This window comes from Nycticebus coucang, chromosome 24 (genome assembly GCF_027406575.1).
Source record: "Nycticebus coucang isolate mNycCou1 chromosome 24, mNycCou1.pri, whole genome shotgun sequence".
Taxonomy (NCBI): domain Eukaryota; kingdom Metazoa; phylum Chordata; class Mammalia; order Primates; family Lorisidae; genus Nycticebus; species Nycticebus coucang.
In genome coordinates, this window is record NC_069803.1 from 3,280,410 (window position 1) to 3,296,679 (window position 16,270).

The 16,270-nt window shown below is 38.1% G+C and overlaps 1 protein-coding gene across 5 annotated transcripts in view; it reads left to right on the forward strand.

The window, feature by feature from the left end:
* Positions 1–16,270, forward strand: part of NSD3 (nuclear receptor binding SET domain protein 3) — a 140,859-nt gene that overhangs the window by 63,245 nt on the left and 61,344 nt on the right. For all 5 annotated transcript variants that reach the window (XM_053578507.1, XM_053578508.1, XM_053578509.1 and 2 more), the window contains one exon: positions 15,427–15,581. In XM_053578507.1, the coding sequence (XP_053434482.1) occupies positions 15,427–15,581 (155 nt within the window). The remainder of the gene's footprint in view (positions 1–15,426; positions 15,582–16,270) is intronic.

Sequence of the window (16,270 nt, forward strand, 5' to 3'; positions counted from 1 at the left end):
ATCCTCTGCTATTTCCTTTCTGAGGATTTCATAGTTTTCTTTATAGAGGTCCTTCACCTCCTTCGTTAGGTATATTCCTAGGTATTTCATTTTCTTTGAAACTATGGTGAAGGGAGTTGTGTCCTTAATTAGCTTCTCATCTTGACTGTTATTGGTGTATACAAAGGCTACTGACTTGTGGACATTGATTTTATATCCTGAAACATTACTGTATTTTTTGATGACTTCTAGGAGTCTTGTGGTTGAGTCTTTGGGGTTCTCTAAGTATAAGATCATGTCATCAGCAAAGAGGGAGAGTTTGACCTCCTCTGCTCCCATTTGGATTCCCTTTATTTCCTTGTCTTGCCTAATTGTATTGGCTAGAACTTCCAGCACTACGTTGAATAGTAAAAGCGACAGAGGACAACCTTGTCTGGTTCCAGTTCTAAGAGGAAAAGCTTTCAGTTTTACTCCATTCAGTAAAATATTGGCTGTGGGTTTGTCATAGATAGCTTCAATCAGTTTTAGAAATGTGCCACCTATGCCTATACTCTTCAGAGTTCTAATTAGAAAAGGATGCTGGATTTTATCAAATGCTTTTTCTGCATCTATTGAGAGGATCATGTGATCTTTATTTTTACCTCTGTTAATATGGTGGATAACGTTTATAGACTTGCGTATGTTAAACCAGCCTTGCATCCCTGGGATGAAGCCTACTTGATCATGATGAATGACTTTTTTGATGATAAGCTGTAATCTATTGGCTAGGATTTTGTTGAGAATTTTTGTGTCTATGTTCATGAGTGAGATTGGTCTGAAATTCTCCTTTTTGTTTGGGTCTTTTCCTGGTTTTGGTATCAGGGTGATGTTTGCTTCATAGAATGTGTTGGGGAAGATTCCTTCTTCCTCAGTTTTTTGGAATAATTTCTGCAGTACAGGAATAAGCTCTTCCTTGAAGGTTTGATAGAATTCTGGAGTGAAGCCATCTGGACCAGGGCATTTTTTGGTTGGAAGCTTTTTTATTGTTTCTTTGATCTCAGTGCTTGAAATTGGTCTGTTCAGGAGGTCTATTTCATCCTGGCTAAGTCTAGGGAGAGGGTGTGATTCCAAATATTGATCCATTTCCTTCACATTGTCAAATTTCTGGGCATAGAGTTTCTGGTAGTATTCAGAGATGATCTCTTGTATCTCTGTGGGATCAGTTGTTATTTCCCCTTTATCGTTTCTGATTGAGGTTATTAGAGATTTTACTTTTCTATTTCTAGTTAGTCTGGCTAATGGTTTATCTATTTTATTTATTTTTTCAAAAAACCAACTCCTTGTTTCATTAATTTTCTGAACGATTCTTTTGTTTTCAATTTCATTGATTTCTGATTTGATTTTGGATATTTCTTTTCTTCTACTGAGTTTAGGCTTAGATTGTTCTTCTTTTTCCAATTCCATAAGATCTCTTGTGAGATTGTTGATGTGCTCTCTTTCTGTTTTTCGAATGTAGGCATCTAAAGCGATAAATTTTCCTTTCAAAACTGCTTTTGCAGTATCCCACAGGTTTTGGTAGCTTGTGTCTTCATTGTTGTTATGCTCAAGGAAGTTAATGATTTCCTGTTTTATTTCTTCCTTCACCCATCTGTTATTCAACAGAAGATTGTTTAATTTCCATGCCTTTGGGTGGGGTCGAGCATTTTTGTTAGAGTTGAGTTCCACCTTTAGTGCCTTATGGTCTGAAAAGATACAAGGTAAAATTTCAATTCTTTTGATTCTGTTGATATTTGTTTTGTGTCCCAGGATATGATCAATTTTGGAGAATGTTCCATGGGGTGATGAGAAGAATGTATATTCTTTATCTTTGGGGTGGAGTGTTCTATATGCATCTATCAAGCATAGTTGTTCTAGGGTCTCATTTAAATCTCTTACATCTTTGTTTAATTTCTGTTTAGAGGATCTGTCCAGCTCTGTAAGAGGTGTGTTAAAGTCCCCTGTTATGATGGTATTATCAGATATCATATTGTTCAGACTGAGTAAGGTGTGCTTCAAGAATCTGGGAACATTTAAATTGGGTGCATAAATATTTAGAATGGAAATGTCTTCTTGTTGTAGTTTTCCCTTGACCAATATAAAGTGACCATCTTTGTCTTTTTTGACTTTAGTTGCTTTAAATCCACATGTATCTGAAAATAAGATTGCAACTCCTCTTTTCTTCTGAATTCCGTTTGCCTGAAAAATTGTCTTCCAACCCTTGACTCGGAGCTTTAATTTGTCTTTTGAGGCCAGGTGTGTTTCTTGCAGACAGCAAATGGATGGCTTGTGTTTTTTAATCCAGTCAGCCAATCTATGTCTCTTCAGTGGGGAATTCAAGCCATTAACATTTATTGAGATAATTGATTAGTGTGGTAGTATTCTATTCGTCTTATTTGGTGAGAGTCCATTGCTTAGTTTTATCTTTTGCATCAGTGTGGAGGTTAGGTTTTGTCCTTTGATTTCATGTGCAGTTTTAAATTGTACACCATTTTAAATTGCACACGAACTTCATGACCACCCTGTATATAATGCAATACAAAAATACACATATCTAGATGAGTTTTTAATAACTGATGAAATACTGACAATCATCTTAAACCAGCATGGGGCCTTTGTAACTATGACATCCTTGTTTTTCCTTAACAGCTCCCTTTTTCACGCTCCCTTTTTTTTAAAGACCTTAATTTTGACTGTCCTTTCATATTTTTCTAAAGAAAGCATATGGAGGCAGTGCCCGTAGCTCAGTGGGTAGGGCGCCAGTCACATACACAGAGGCTGGCGGGTTCGAATTCAATTTTGACTGTCCTTTCATATTTTTCTAAAGAAAGCATATGGAGGCAGTGCCCATAGCTCAGTGGGTAGGGCGCCAGTCACATACACAGAGGCTGGCGAGTTCGAATCTGGCCCGGGCCAGCTAAAGCAACAATGACAACTGCAACAGAAAAATAGCCAGGCGTTGTGGCGAGCGCCTGTAGTCCCAGCTATTTGGGAGGCTGAGGCAAGAAAATAGTTTAAGCCCAAGAGTTTGAGGTTGCTGTGAGCTGTGTTGCCACATCACTCTACCCAGGGTGACAGCTTAAGACTCTGTCTCAAAAACAAAAGAAAAAAAAAAAAAGCATATGGATAAGTGATAAAATATCTTTTTTTTTTTTTGGAGACAGAGTCTCACTATGTTGCCCTCGGTAGAGTGCTGTGGCATCACGGCTCACAGCAACCTCAAACTCTTGGGCTTAAGCTATTCTCTTGCTTCAGCCTCCCAAATAGCTGGGACTACAGGCGCACACCACAACGCCTGGCTATTTTTTTGTTGCAGTTTGGCCAGGGTCAGGTTTGAACTTGCCACCCTCGGTATATGGGGCTGGCACCCTACTCACTGAGCCACAGGCACCACCCCCACCCCGCCACCCCTTTTCTTTTCTTTTTTGAGACAGAGTCTCATTTTGTGGCCCTTGGTAGGGGAAGGTGGCATCACAGCTCACAGCAACCTCAAACTTTTGGGCTCAAGCCATCCTCTTGCCTCAGCCTCCCAAGTAGCTGGGACTACAGGTGACCGCCACAACGTCCAGCTATTTTTAGAGATGGGATCTCACTGTTGCTCAGGCTGGTCTTGAACTCATGAGCTCAGGACATTCGCCCACTTTGATCCTCCTAGAGTGCTAGAATTACAGATGTGAACCACTGCACTGATCCCAAGTGATAAATATCTTATATGAACTTAATAATAAGCACTGAGGTCATACCTTCTTTGAACATTTTGTTTCTCTTCCTTTTTTTTTTTTTTTCCCTTGAGATAGAGTTTCACTCTTTCACCTAGGCTAGAGTGCTATGGTATCAGCCTAGATCACAGCAACCTCAAATTCCTAGGTTCAAGTAATCCTCCTGCCTCAGCCTCCTGAATACTGGAGGCTACCAGCACCTGCCACAATGCTGACTAGTTTTTCTATTTTTAGTAGAGTCATGGTCTCATTCTTGCTCAGGCTGGTCTTGAACTCCTGACCTCAAGCAATCCACCCACCTCAGCCTCCCAGAGGGCTGGTTACAGGCATGAGCCACTGTGCCCAGCCTGAAATTTTTTATTTCATCATTGCTGTTATGGGTGGTCATTTTTTTAATCCAGACAGTTACTTTTCATCCTCATAAATTTTGCTCAATGCTCTTTTCCTCCTCCACTCCACTTTTAAATCTATAAATTTACTCGGCATCCTTATAAATTTGATATAACATAACAATACAAATTGAATCTAGCTATATAACATAGAGTTCTACCTTGGGAATGTTATAAAAAATTAAGGAAAGATGTTTTCTAATTTTTCTCTACCCTCTTTTTAAATTTGACCAAAACCTGATATGGATTAGATTCCTGAGATTCTAGCACTTGGAACAGACTTGCTTAGTAGCCCAAGGAAAGCTTGAGCTTGGAGCTTGCTTCTGAATATTTGCTTTGTGATCTCATCCTTGTGTGTGCGCTCCTCATTGTCTGTAACAGCTTTACTCTAATTTCTTTCACCTTAAACTTTCTATCTTTGGCCTTGTTCATTATTATGAGGGGAAGAAATGTCTGCTTACGTCTCGCAAGTCAGATTTGTGACAGGCTCAGCCATATTTGTATTTCTTTTTCCATATAGCCAGGAATTTGTCCTAGTACAGGAGGCAGTCTGGCCTGACCATCTTTCATCTTGGCAATATCATGTGCTGATTAAACATTAAAGGAGTATGGAGGCGTCAGTGGGGCAGAAATGAAAACACCAGCATTGCTGAATGTCTGTTTTGGGCAGTGCACTGTGTTGCCCGGTTCTCTTACGTATTTTCTTATGTGATCCTTACATGAGCAGCACTGTGAAGAAATGCTGCTGCTACCCTGTTTCAAATAAGTAAAGAGAGTCTCAAGGAAATTTTTTTTTCATAAGCTCTTATTTTAAACACTATATTAGAGAGAAAACAATTAAATCCATGTAGTCATAGTTGATAGAGGTTGGGGGAGGCAATCCTAGTTCCTTCATTTATGTAAGGAGAGTGTTGGACTAGCAGTCTCTGAAGTACCTTGTAGCTCTAATAATCTGTGGTTCTATGAGTGGGAAAAGAAAAGACAAGGATTTTGCACAAAGGCCACACCTTCTGAAATAAACCAATTCATGTTCCTATCTCGGCCTCCAGAACTCTCTAAGAAATCACTTTATGTCAGCTATGCCTCTTAAACTCTCTCCCCTTAGGAAAGCATCCTTTTGAGCTTATATAAAGAGTTTCACATTTAATTAACTTTATGAAACCTGCTAATATCAGCGTTTTTACAAAATACAAATGAAAGCACAATTTATGCCTCATCTGTATTTCAAAAGAAGTATTTAAGTTTAGTTTAATTAATTAACCCAATACAATCTGCTACTCCCTTGGCAATCTTCTACTTTAGTGTTGGAAAAACTGATTTTGTTTATATTACTGCCAGAAATAAGAGAATTTAGGTTAAATATAATGCATATTTTGACAAAGATTTAAAATATTTTCAGCCAGGCATGGTGTCTCACACCTGTAATCCCAGCCCTCTGGGAGGCTAAGGTGGGTGGATTACTTGAGCTGAGGAGTTAGAGACCAGCCTGAGTAAGAGCAAGACCTCATTTCTACTAAAAATAGAAAAACCAGCTAGGTGTTGTGGTGGGCACCTGTAGTCCCAGCTACTTGGGAGGCTGAGGCAAGAGGATCTCTTTAGCCCAAGAATTTGAGGTTGCTGTGGGCTATGATGCCATGGCACTGTAGCCTGGGGCAACAGAGTGAGTCTCTGTCTCTAAATAAATAAAAAAATATAATATTTTCTTTTTACAGTAGTTTTAAAGAAAATAATAACTTTATTAAATCATATCTTCCATACACAATTCAGTAATTCTTTAGGACATTCACAGAGTCGGCCAACTTTATTATTACCACAATCTAATTTTAGATCATTTTCATTAACCCCTAAAAGAAATCCTGAATCTATTAGCAGACAGAGATGTTACAGCTAGGAACAACTTCCTGTCTCTGACCACTGTCACTCCCCATGTGGTGTGTTAGAGGTTCCCCTGTCAGCATGTACCATTGCTTATCCCTTTTTATTGTCAGATAATACCAGTTATAGGACCATGTAGTACAATTGTAAAACTAGAAAGCTAGAAAGCACAACATAAAAGTTCCATGGATTATGTCTCCACACAAGATGCCCATGAAGGATCTTGTGTTGCTTCTTATCTAAGCCACTTTGCAGATTTTATCTTAATCATATATAGTGATCTTTGGGTTTCATATTGTTGTTAGACAGTATGGCTGTAAGTCACATTCTTACCATTGGAAAATATATTTAAGAATTTTTCACATATGAAGCTATAATAATTCTTTGTAAGAGCACATTGAGGCTCAGCGCCCATAGCTCAGTGGTTAGGGCACCGGCCACACACACCAAGGCTGGCGGGTTCAAACCCGGCCAGGATCTGCTAAACAACAATGACAACTACAACAAAAAAATAGTTGGGCATTGTGGTGGGTGCCTGTAGTTCCAGCTACTTGGGAGGCTGAGGCAAGAGGATCACTTAAGCCCAAGAGTTTGAGGTTGCTGTGAGCCCAGGGTGATATAGTGAGACTCTATCTTAAAAAAAGGGGTGGGGCATATTGAAAAGTGTTTGGATCACATTTCTATTTTAAATTGTACGTAGTATTTTATTTTTAGGTCTCATTTTAAATTTTAAAGTTAAAAATTACAGGCTTTTTCTGCATATAAAACTATGACATATTCATTAGGGGGAAGGTAACATTTTATAAAAACATGTATGATAAAAAGCAAAAGTCTCTTTCTTTTCACGCTCTTCAAAAAGCCCACAGTTTCTTCCTCCAGATATGTAGCTACTAGTAAAAGTTCAGGGACAATTCCTCATCTCTATGTATATAGCAATCAGCAGATATGGAAATGAAGACTTTTACTCAGCATTGGAAATAATATCACATGATTCCTATTGTTATTTTTAATCTTAGCAGATATTTAAGTTTAAAACTAGAGTGTTTTATTTTTGTATTATTTTTATTATATAAAAACATTTGTCAACATTTTTCTATTAGAAATTTTGCTTATTTCTTCAGGGACAGATATGCTTATTTCTTGATTTTTCCAGTTTAGAGTCTTCTCTTTTTTTTTTTTTTGAGACAGAGTCTCACTGTGTCACCATTGGTAGAGTCACCATTGGTAGAGTGTCGTGGCATCACAGTTCACAGCAACCTCAAACTCTTGGGCTTAAGCAGTTCTCTTGCCTCAGTCTCCCAAGTCACTGGGACTGCAGGTGCCCTCAACAATGCCCAGCTATTTTTTTGTTTTCAGCAGGCCGGGGCCAGGTTTGAACCCGCCAGCTTTGGTGTATGTGGCCAGTGCCCTACCAGCTGAGCTACAGGCACCGCCTACTTTACTCTTTTTAAAAACTAAAAAGAAATTTTTATAGCATCAGGGTCTCATTTTTTTGCCCTAGTTGGTCTCAAATTCCTGGCCTCAAGCATTCTTCTCAGCTCACCCTCCCAAAGTGCTGGGATTACGGGCAGGAGCCCTGTTCTTTATAATTTTCCAGTAAATAGGAAACAAAGTGCTAACAAATAGGCAAATTATTTGATTCATTTCCTCTCTAGTAAGTTATTTCATGGAGGAAGATAGTGAAAATATAGATTGAAATGAGATTTTACTACCTGTGAGTTTCAGTTTTTATATTTTTAATTAGAATTAAAGTCCTTTAGGATTATACATTTACTTCTAAATAAATAACTTTGGCTTTTATTTGTTTTTTTGTTTGTTTGTTTGTTTTGAGACAGAGTCTCAAGCTGTCAACCCTGGGTAGAGTGCCAGCTCACAGCAGCCTCCAACTCTTGGGCTTAAGCAATTCTCTTACCTCAGCCTCCCAAGTGGCTGGGACTACAGGCGCCTGAAACAATGTTGTTGTTGTTGCAGTTGTCCTTGTTGTTTTAGCTGGCCTAGGCCGGGTTCGAACTTTGGTGTATGTGGCCGGCGCTGTACTCACTGAGCTATGGGCACTGCCCATACCTCTGGCTTTTGGAAATGAGTTATGTACAAGGTTCTTTTAACCAAGCTACTTATACCCACTATTCTCTCCTGCAAGCTTATCTATTAATTTAGATTATATTTCTGTTTTTCTCCCCCAAGATCCTTGGATTTTTTATAAACCTTTGATTGATCAGGATTGTGTTTGTCTCATCTTTCTCAGGTTAGATGATGTGGAAGTCTATTGGCTATTTTACATAGAGGTTGTAATCTGGTTTCAAAGTAATTCCTTAGATAATCTTCTGTAATGTCTAAAAAAATTAAAATTTGTCAAGTTAAAGATATAATAGATTTCGGATAACTAAGTCAGTTCAGTCAAAGCCTATAGTCAATTTTTTTTTAGTGATGAATCCTCTGTTGCCTTTCTCTCCCTACCTGAATTACTTTGGATTCCCGGAGAAGACCAGTTCCTACATTTCTCTGTTGATCTGAAACTTTTTTCTCTAGAGCAGTATTTTCTGTACTATTTTTGGTAAAAGACCAGTTTTTTGTTATTGTTATCTAAATTTTTAGTCCACCATGTACAAATATTCCTATAAAATGTAATAAAACTTTATTTTTTAGAAAGGAAGCCCCTTCCACTAAAAAACGTAGTATATGGGACCTCTGATGGTATGTCTAGATGTCTTGACAGTGTCAAATCACTATCAGAGCTTCTAAATTTGTGCTCTGTGTGCATACTTTGTCACAGACCAGCATGTTGGTTGAGCCAAGAGTAGCACAGCCCTTAGGCAGAGTTCTCAGGTGTTTGGTACCCAGACCCCTTTTGTTCTTAAAATTTGAGAACTCCAAAAAGCTTTTTAAATGTAGTTTATATCTATTACTATTTATATTATTTTATTTTATTTTATTATTATTTTTTTTTTTGTATTTTTATTTTTATTTTTTTTTTTATTAAATCATAACTGTATACAATGATATGATTATGGGGCATCATACACTCACTTCATAAACCATTTGACACATTTTTATCACAGTGGTTAACATAGCCTTTCCGGCGTTATCTCAGTTACTGTGCCAAAACATTTACATTCTACATTTACCAAGTTTCGCAAATACCCCTGTAATATGCACCACAGGTGTGATCCCACCGATTCCCCTCCCTCTACCCACCCCCCCCTTTCCCACTTCTCCCTATTGTTAAGTTGTAGCTGGGTTATAGCTTTCATGTGAGAGTCCCAAATTAGTTTCATAGTAGGGCTGTGTACATTGGGTATTTTTTCTTCCATTCTTGGGATACTTTACTAAGAAGAATATGTTCCAGCTCCATCCATGTAAACATGAAAGAGGTAAAGTCTCCATCTTTCTTTAAGGCTGCATAGTATTCCATGGTATACATATACCACAATTTATTAATCCATTCGTGGATCGATGGGCACTTGGGCTTTTTCCATGACTTAGCTATTATGAATTGGGCTGCAATAAACATTCTGGTACAAATATCTTTGTTATGTTGTGATTTTTGGTCTTCTGGGTATATGCCCAGCAGAGGAATTACAGGATTGAATGGCAGATCTATTTTTAGATCTCTGAGTGTTCTCCATATATCTTTCCAAAAGGAATGAATTAATTTGCATTCCCACCAGCAGTGCAGAAGTGTTCCCTTTTCTCCGCATCCACGCCAACATCTCTGGTCTTGAGATTTTGTGATATAGGCTAGTCTCATTGGAGTTAGATGATATCTCAAAGTAGTTTTGATTTGCATTTCTCTGGTGATTAAAGATGATGAGCATTTTTTCATATGTCTGAAGGCCGTGCGCCTGTCTTCTTCAGAGAAGTTTCTCTTCAAATCCCTTGCCCAGCCTGCGATGGGATCCCTTGTTTTTTTCTTGCTGATGCGTTTGAGTTCTCTGTGGATTCTGGTTATTAAACCTTTGTCAGAGATGTACCCTGCAAATATCTTCTCCCATTCTGAGGGCTGTCTGCTTGCTCTGCTTACTGTGTTCTTAGCTGTGCAGAAGCTTTTTAGTTTGATCAAGTCCCAGTAGTGTATTTTTGAAGCTGCTTCAATTGTCCGGGGGGTTCTCCTCATGAAATACTCACCCAGACCAATTTCTTCAAGGGTTTTCCCTGCATTCTCCTCTAGTATTTTTATAGTTTCATGTCTTAAGTTTAAATCTTTAATCCAATGAGAGTCTATCTTCGTTAATGGTGAAAGGTGTGGGTCCAATTTCAGTCTTCTGCAGGTTGCCAGCCAGTTCACCCAGCACCATTTGTTAAATAGGGAATCTTTTCCCCACTGAATGTTTTTAATTGGCTTGTCAAAAATCAAATAGCGGTAAGTAGCTGGATTCATCTCTTGGTTCTCTATTCTGTTCCAGATATCTACTTCTCTGTTTTTGTGCCAATACCATGCTGTTTTGATCACTATCGATTTGTAGTAAAGTCTGAGGTCTGGTAGTGTGATTCCTCCTGTTTTGTTTTTATTTCTGAGTAATGTCTTGGCTATTCGAGGTTTTTTCTGATTCCATATAAAACGAAGTAATGTTTTTTCAAGATCTTTAAAATATGACAGTGGAGCTTTAATAGGGAGTGCGTTGAAATTATATATTGCTTTGGGTAGTATGGACATTTTGATAATGTTGATTCTTCCTAGCCATGAGCATGGTATGTTTTTCCATTTGTTAACATTTTCAGCTATTTCTTTTCTTAGAGTTTCATAGTTCTCTTTATAGAGATCTTTCACGTATTTTGTTAGGTAAATTCCCAAATATTTCATCTTCTTTGGCGCTACTGTGAATGGGATAGAGTCCTTAACTGCTTTTTCAATTTGACTGTTGTTGGTGTATATAAAGGCTACCGATTTATGAATGTTGATTTTGTAACCTGAGACACTGCTGTATTCCTTGATCACTTCTAGGAGTTTTGTAGTAGAGTCCCTAGTGTTTTCCAGATACACAATCATATCATCTGCGAAGAGCGAGAGTTTGATCTCTTCTGACCCTATATGGATACCCTTGATCGCCTTTTCTTCCCTAATTGCGGTGGCTAAAACTTCCATTACAATGTTGAAAAGCAATGGAGACAATGGGCAGCCTTGTCTGGTTCCTGATCTGAGTGGAAATGATTCCAATTTAACTCCATTCAATATGATATTGGCTGTGGGTTTGCTGTAGATAGCCTCTATCAGTTTAAGAAAAGTCCCTTCTAGACCAATTTTCTTGAGTGTTCTGATCATGAAGGGATGCTGGATATTATCAAAAGCTTTTTCTGCATCAATTGAGAGAATCATATGGTCTTTGTTTTTTAATTTGTTTATGTGCTGAATTACATTTATAGATTTACGTATATTGAACCAGCCTTGAGACCCTGGGATAAAACCAACTTGGTCATGATGTATAATTTGTTTGATGTGTTGCTGGATTCTGTTTGTTAGGATCTTGTTGAATATTTTTGCATCTATAGTCATTAGTGATATATTGGTCTATAATTTTCTTTTCTTGTTGGGTCTTTTCCTGGTTTGGGGATCAGGGTGATGTTTGCTTCATAGAACGTGTTGGGTAGTCTTCCTTCTTTTTCTACATTTTGGAACAGGTTGAGTAATATAGGTACTAATTCCTCTTTAAAGGTTTGGTAGAATTCTGACGTGAAACCATCTGGTCCCGGGCTTTTCTTTTTAGGGAGGTTTTGTATAGTTGATGCTATTTCTGAACTTGATATGGGTCTGTTCAACATTTCCACTTGATTCTGGTTAAGTCTTGGAAGGTGGCGTGCTTCCAAGTATCGGTCTATTTCCTTCAGATTTTCATATTTCTGAGAATAAAGTTTCTTGTAATATTCATTAAGGATTTTTTGGATTTCTGATGAGTCTGTGGTTATTTCGTCTTTGTTGTTTCTGATTGATGATATTAGGGATTTTACTCTTTTTTTCCTGATTAGGTTGGCCAGAGGTTTATCTATTTTATTGACCTTTTCAAAAAACCAGCTTTTTGATTTATTGATCTGTTGTATTATTCTTTTGTTTTCAATTTCATTTAATTCTGCTCTAATTTTGGTTATTTCTTTTCTTCTACTGGGTTTGGGGTTGGAATGTTCTTCCTTTTCCAGTTGCGTGAGATGTCCCATTAAGTTGTTAACTTCCTCTCTTTCCGTTCTCTTGAGGAAGGCTTGCAGTGCTATAAATTTCCCTCTTAGAACTGCCTTTGCAGTGTCCCAGAGGTTCTGATAGTTTGTGTCTTCATTGTCATTTTGTTCCAAAAAATTGGTGATTTCTTTCTTAATCTCTTCTCTGACCCAGCTATCATTCAGCATAAGGTTATTTAACTTCCATGTTTTTGTATGGGTATGCAGATTCCTGTTGTTACTCAATTCAAGTTTTATTCCATGATGGTCTGAGAAGATGCATGGAATAATTTCTATTCCTTTAAATTTACTGAGGTTAGACTTGTGACCTAAAATGTGATCAATTTTGGAGTAAGTTCCGTGGGCTGATGAGAAGTATGTGTATTCAGTTTTGTTGGGATGAAATGTTCTGTAGATGTCTGCTAAATCTAAATATTGGATGGTTAGGTTTAAATCTAAGATTTCTTTGCTCAGCTTCTTTCTGGAGGATCGATCCAACACTGCCAAGGGAGTGTTGAAATCTCCAATGATTATGGAGCTGGAGGAAATCAAGTTACTCATGTCTGTTAGAGTTTCTCTTATAAATTGAGGTGCATTCTGGTTGGGTGCATAGATATTAATAATTGAGATCTCGTCATATTGAGTATTACCCTTAACAAATATGAAGTGACCATTCTTGTCCTTCCTTACTTTTATGGTTTAAAGCCTACTGTATCTGCAAATAAAATTGCAACACCTGCTTTTTTCTGATTACCATTTGCCTGAAATATGGATGACCATCCTTTCACCCTGAGTCTGTATTTGTCTTTTAAGTTGAGATGTGACTCTTGTATGCAACAAATATCTGGCTTGAGTTTTTGTATCCAGTCAGCTAACCTATGCCTCTTTAGAGGACAGTTTAAGCCATTCACATTGATGGAGAGTATTGATAAGTCTGGTGGAATTTTGGGTGTCGAGTTTTTCAAAGGTCCAGTGGACATTTTTAATCCTTTCGCCAGTGTGGAAGTTGGAGTTTGATCCGAAGTTTCTGGGTGATTTTACTTTTGTGGTGTAGGATTGGGTTGGTCATTGTGGAGGATAGGTCTGAGAACATCCTGAAGAGCTGGTTTACTTATGGCAAATTTTTTCAACATATGAATGTCATTGAAGTATTTAATTTCTCCATCATAGATGAAACTCAGTTTAGCTGGATACAAGATCCTGGGTTGAAAGTTTTTTTGCTTTAGGAGATTAAAAGTTGATGACCAGCCTCTTCTTGCTTGAAAAGTTTCAGCAGAGAGATCTGCAGTTATTCTAATATTCTTACCTTTGTACGTTATAGTTTTCTTTCGCCGGGTTGCTTTGAGAATCTTCTCTTTCATGTTAACTTTATGAAGCTAATTATGATATGTCTGGGAGATGGCTTATTGGGGTTGAATCGTGCTGGGGTTCTGAAGCTGTCTGCTATCTGAATTTCAGATTCTCTGGGCATGTCTGGAAAATTTTCTTTCATAATTTCATGTAGAAGGGCCTCTGTGCCCTTGGCAGCCACTTCATCGTTCTCCGGAATTCCTATAACCCTTACGTTGTTTTTTTTTTCGAATTATCTGAGAGTTCTCTGAGTGAGTGATCCGTTTTTGCTCTCCATTTCTCTTCCTCTTTGAGAGATTGGGAGCGTTCGAAGACTTTATCTTCAATGTCAGAAATCCTTTCTTCTGCTTGCTCCATTCTGTTACTGAGGGATTCTACTGTATTTTTCATATCTTTGAGGGCTGTAAGTTCTTGTTTCAGTGTGTCTAAGTCTTTGGTGGTTTTGTCTTTAAATTCGTTAAATTCTTGAGACAATTTTTGAATTTCTCCTCGAATTCCTAATTCCATTTTATTGATCTTGTCTGCAAACCAAATTCTGAATTCGACTTCTGACATCTCAGCCAGTTGTTTATGAATGGGATCTTCAATCACATCTGCCGTATCTTTTCTTGGGGGGGTTGATCTATTCTGGTTATTCATGTTACCAGAGTTTTTCCGCTGATTCCGCCCCATGGTTTACTCCCTTTGGTTTTTCCCCTGGGGTTTTATCGAGGGCCCGTACAGTGTTGTGGCCTGAGAGACTGGGGCCCTGTCTGGTGTGGTGGAGCAAAGTGGTTCTGTCTTGTTTTCAGCTGGTTTCTGTTCGATCCTATTGCAACTTCTACTCTGGCTTGAAGTCTCAGCTTTTGTTTGCGTCCTTGTGATCACAGCTTGCCTCAGCGGTGTTGATGTGCGTTCTTCAGCCTTCTCTCTTGGTGAGGCTCAAGTCCACCAGGATACTTACTAAATTCCTGTCCCTTAACTCTCCTTCTGGACGGGAGCCTTTGTTGAAAGCTGGCTTCAGTCCGCCATCTTGTCTCCCCTCCTATTTTATTATTTTTTGAGACAGTCTCACTTAGTTGCCCTCAGTAGAGTATCATGACATCATAGCTCACAGCAACCTCAAACTCTTGGGCTCAAGTGATCCTTTTGCCTCAGCCTCCCAAGTAGCTGGGACTACAGGTGCCCGCCACAATGCCCAGCTATTTTCAGAGACAGGGTGTCAAACTTGCTCAGGCTGGTCTTGAACTCCTGTGCTCAATCTGCCCACCTATCTAGGCGAGGCACAGTGGCTCATACCTGTAATCCTAACATTCTGGGAGGCTGAGGTGGGTGGATTGCTTAAGGTCAGGAGTTTGAGACTAGCCTGAGCAAGAGTAAGACTTCATCTCTAAAAAATAGCCGGGTGGTGCACATTGTACTCCATAATTGCATTAATCTATACAGATATGATTCAATGAAAAAAAAATTAGCCAGGGGTGGTGCCTGTGGCTCAAAGGAGTAGGGCTCTGGCCCCATATGCCGGAGGTGGCGGGTTCAAACCCAGCCCCGGCCAAAACTGCAAAAAAAAAAAAAAATAAATAAATAGCCAGGCATGGTGGTGGGCTACTGTGGGAGACAAAGTAAGACTCTGTCTCAAAAAAAAAAAAAAAAGTTACTAATTTTGATCACTTGCAGGTGATTTTTACAATGGTCATTAGTTCTGTAATTGGTAGGTACTGGAATATATTTTAGGACAATCTAAAACATACATGTTTTTTTTTTTTTTTGGTTGCAGTTCAGCCGGGGCCGGGTTTGAACCTGCCACCCTTGGTATATGGGGCCGGCGCCTTACCAACTGAGCCACAGGCGCCACCCTAAAACATACATGTTTTAATGAGAGTAAAACTAAGGAACCTGGGTGAAGTCCTCACTTTTGGCGAAGTGCATGTGGATGCTTATGTTCTAAAATGGTTAATAAGAATTTTTACCTGCAGGTGCCCGGGAATATCATGTTCAATTTTTTAGCAACCAGCCTGAGAGGGCTTGGGTTCATGAAAAGCGGGTACGGGAGTATAAAGGTCATAAACAGTATGAAGAATTACTGGCGGAGGCTACCAAACAGGCCAGCAATCACTCTGAGAAGCAAAAGGTAACTGACAACATATTAATATTACTAATCTAATATAGTTTTTAAAAACTTAATAATTTAGAAGAATTTTTCATACTTGAATTCAGACAATGGTTAGCATGATTTGTCTTTTTAAAACTCCTTTAAACTCAGTTTCAATCATAATGGTAAGTAATCAGTAAATTTGTAAATATATCCGTATGTTTTATATTCATATAAACAACATATAGTAGTGTCAAAAACTTTAATTACTTTCTTAATACACTATTGGATTCTATTGTGAATTGAATTAATGTGTATGTCTACTATATGCTAGTGAAATATAGATTTTGCCAGAGATTTTTAGTCTTTTTTCTATTTCAGCATCTTTCTATAATTTCTCTTTATTCTTTAGTGACATTATTTTATAAAAGTAAAGTTTTCAAAATATTCAGTGAGTACCTACTGTGAAACAGGTATTGTGTTAAATAAACATGTTGGGTATGTTAATTCATTTACTCTTCCTAACAACCTATATGAGGTATACAGTAAATACTGTTATTCCTTTTTTTTTTTTTTTTTACAGATGAAGTAATAAGGCATAGAAAGCTCTAGTGACTGGTTCAACCAAGATCATGCCAGTGATGGAATTGGGAAATATGTTTGATATAGTGAAAAATGTTTTAGAATTTTGACATGAACTCTTGATAATCTGGTTGAGATTTTATTTA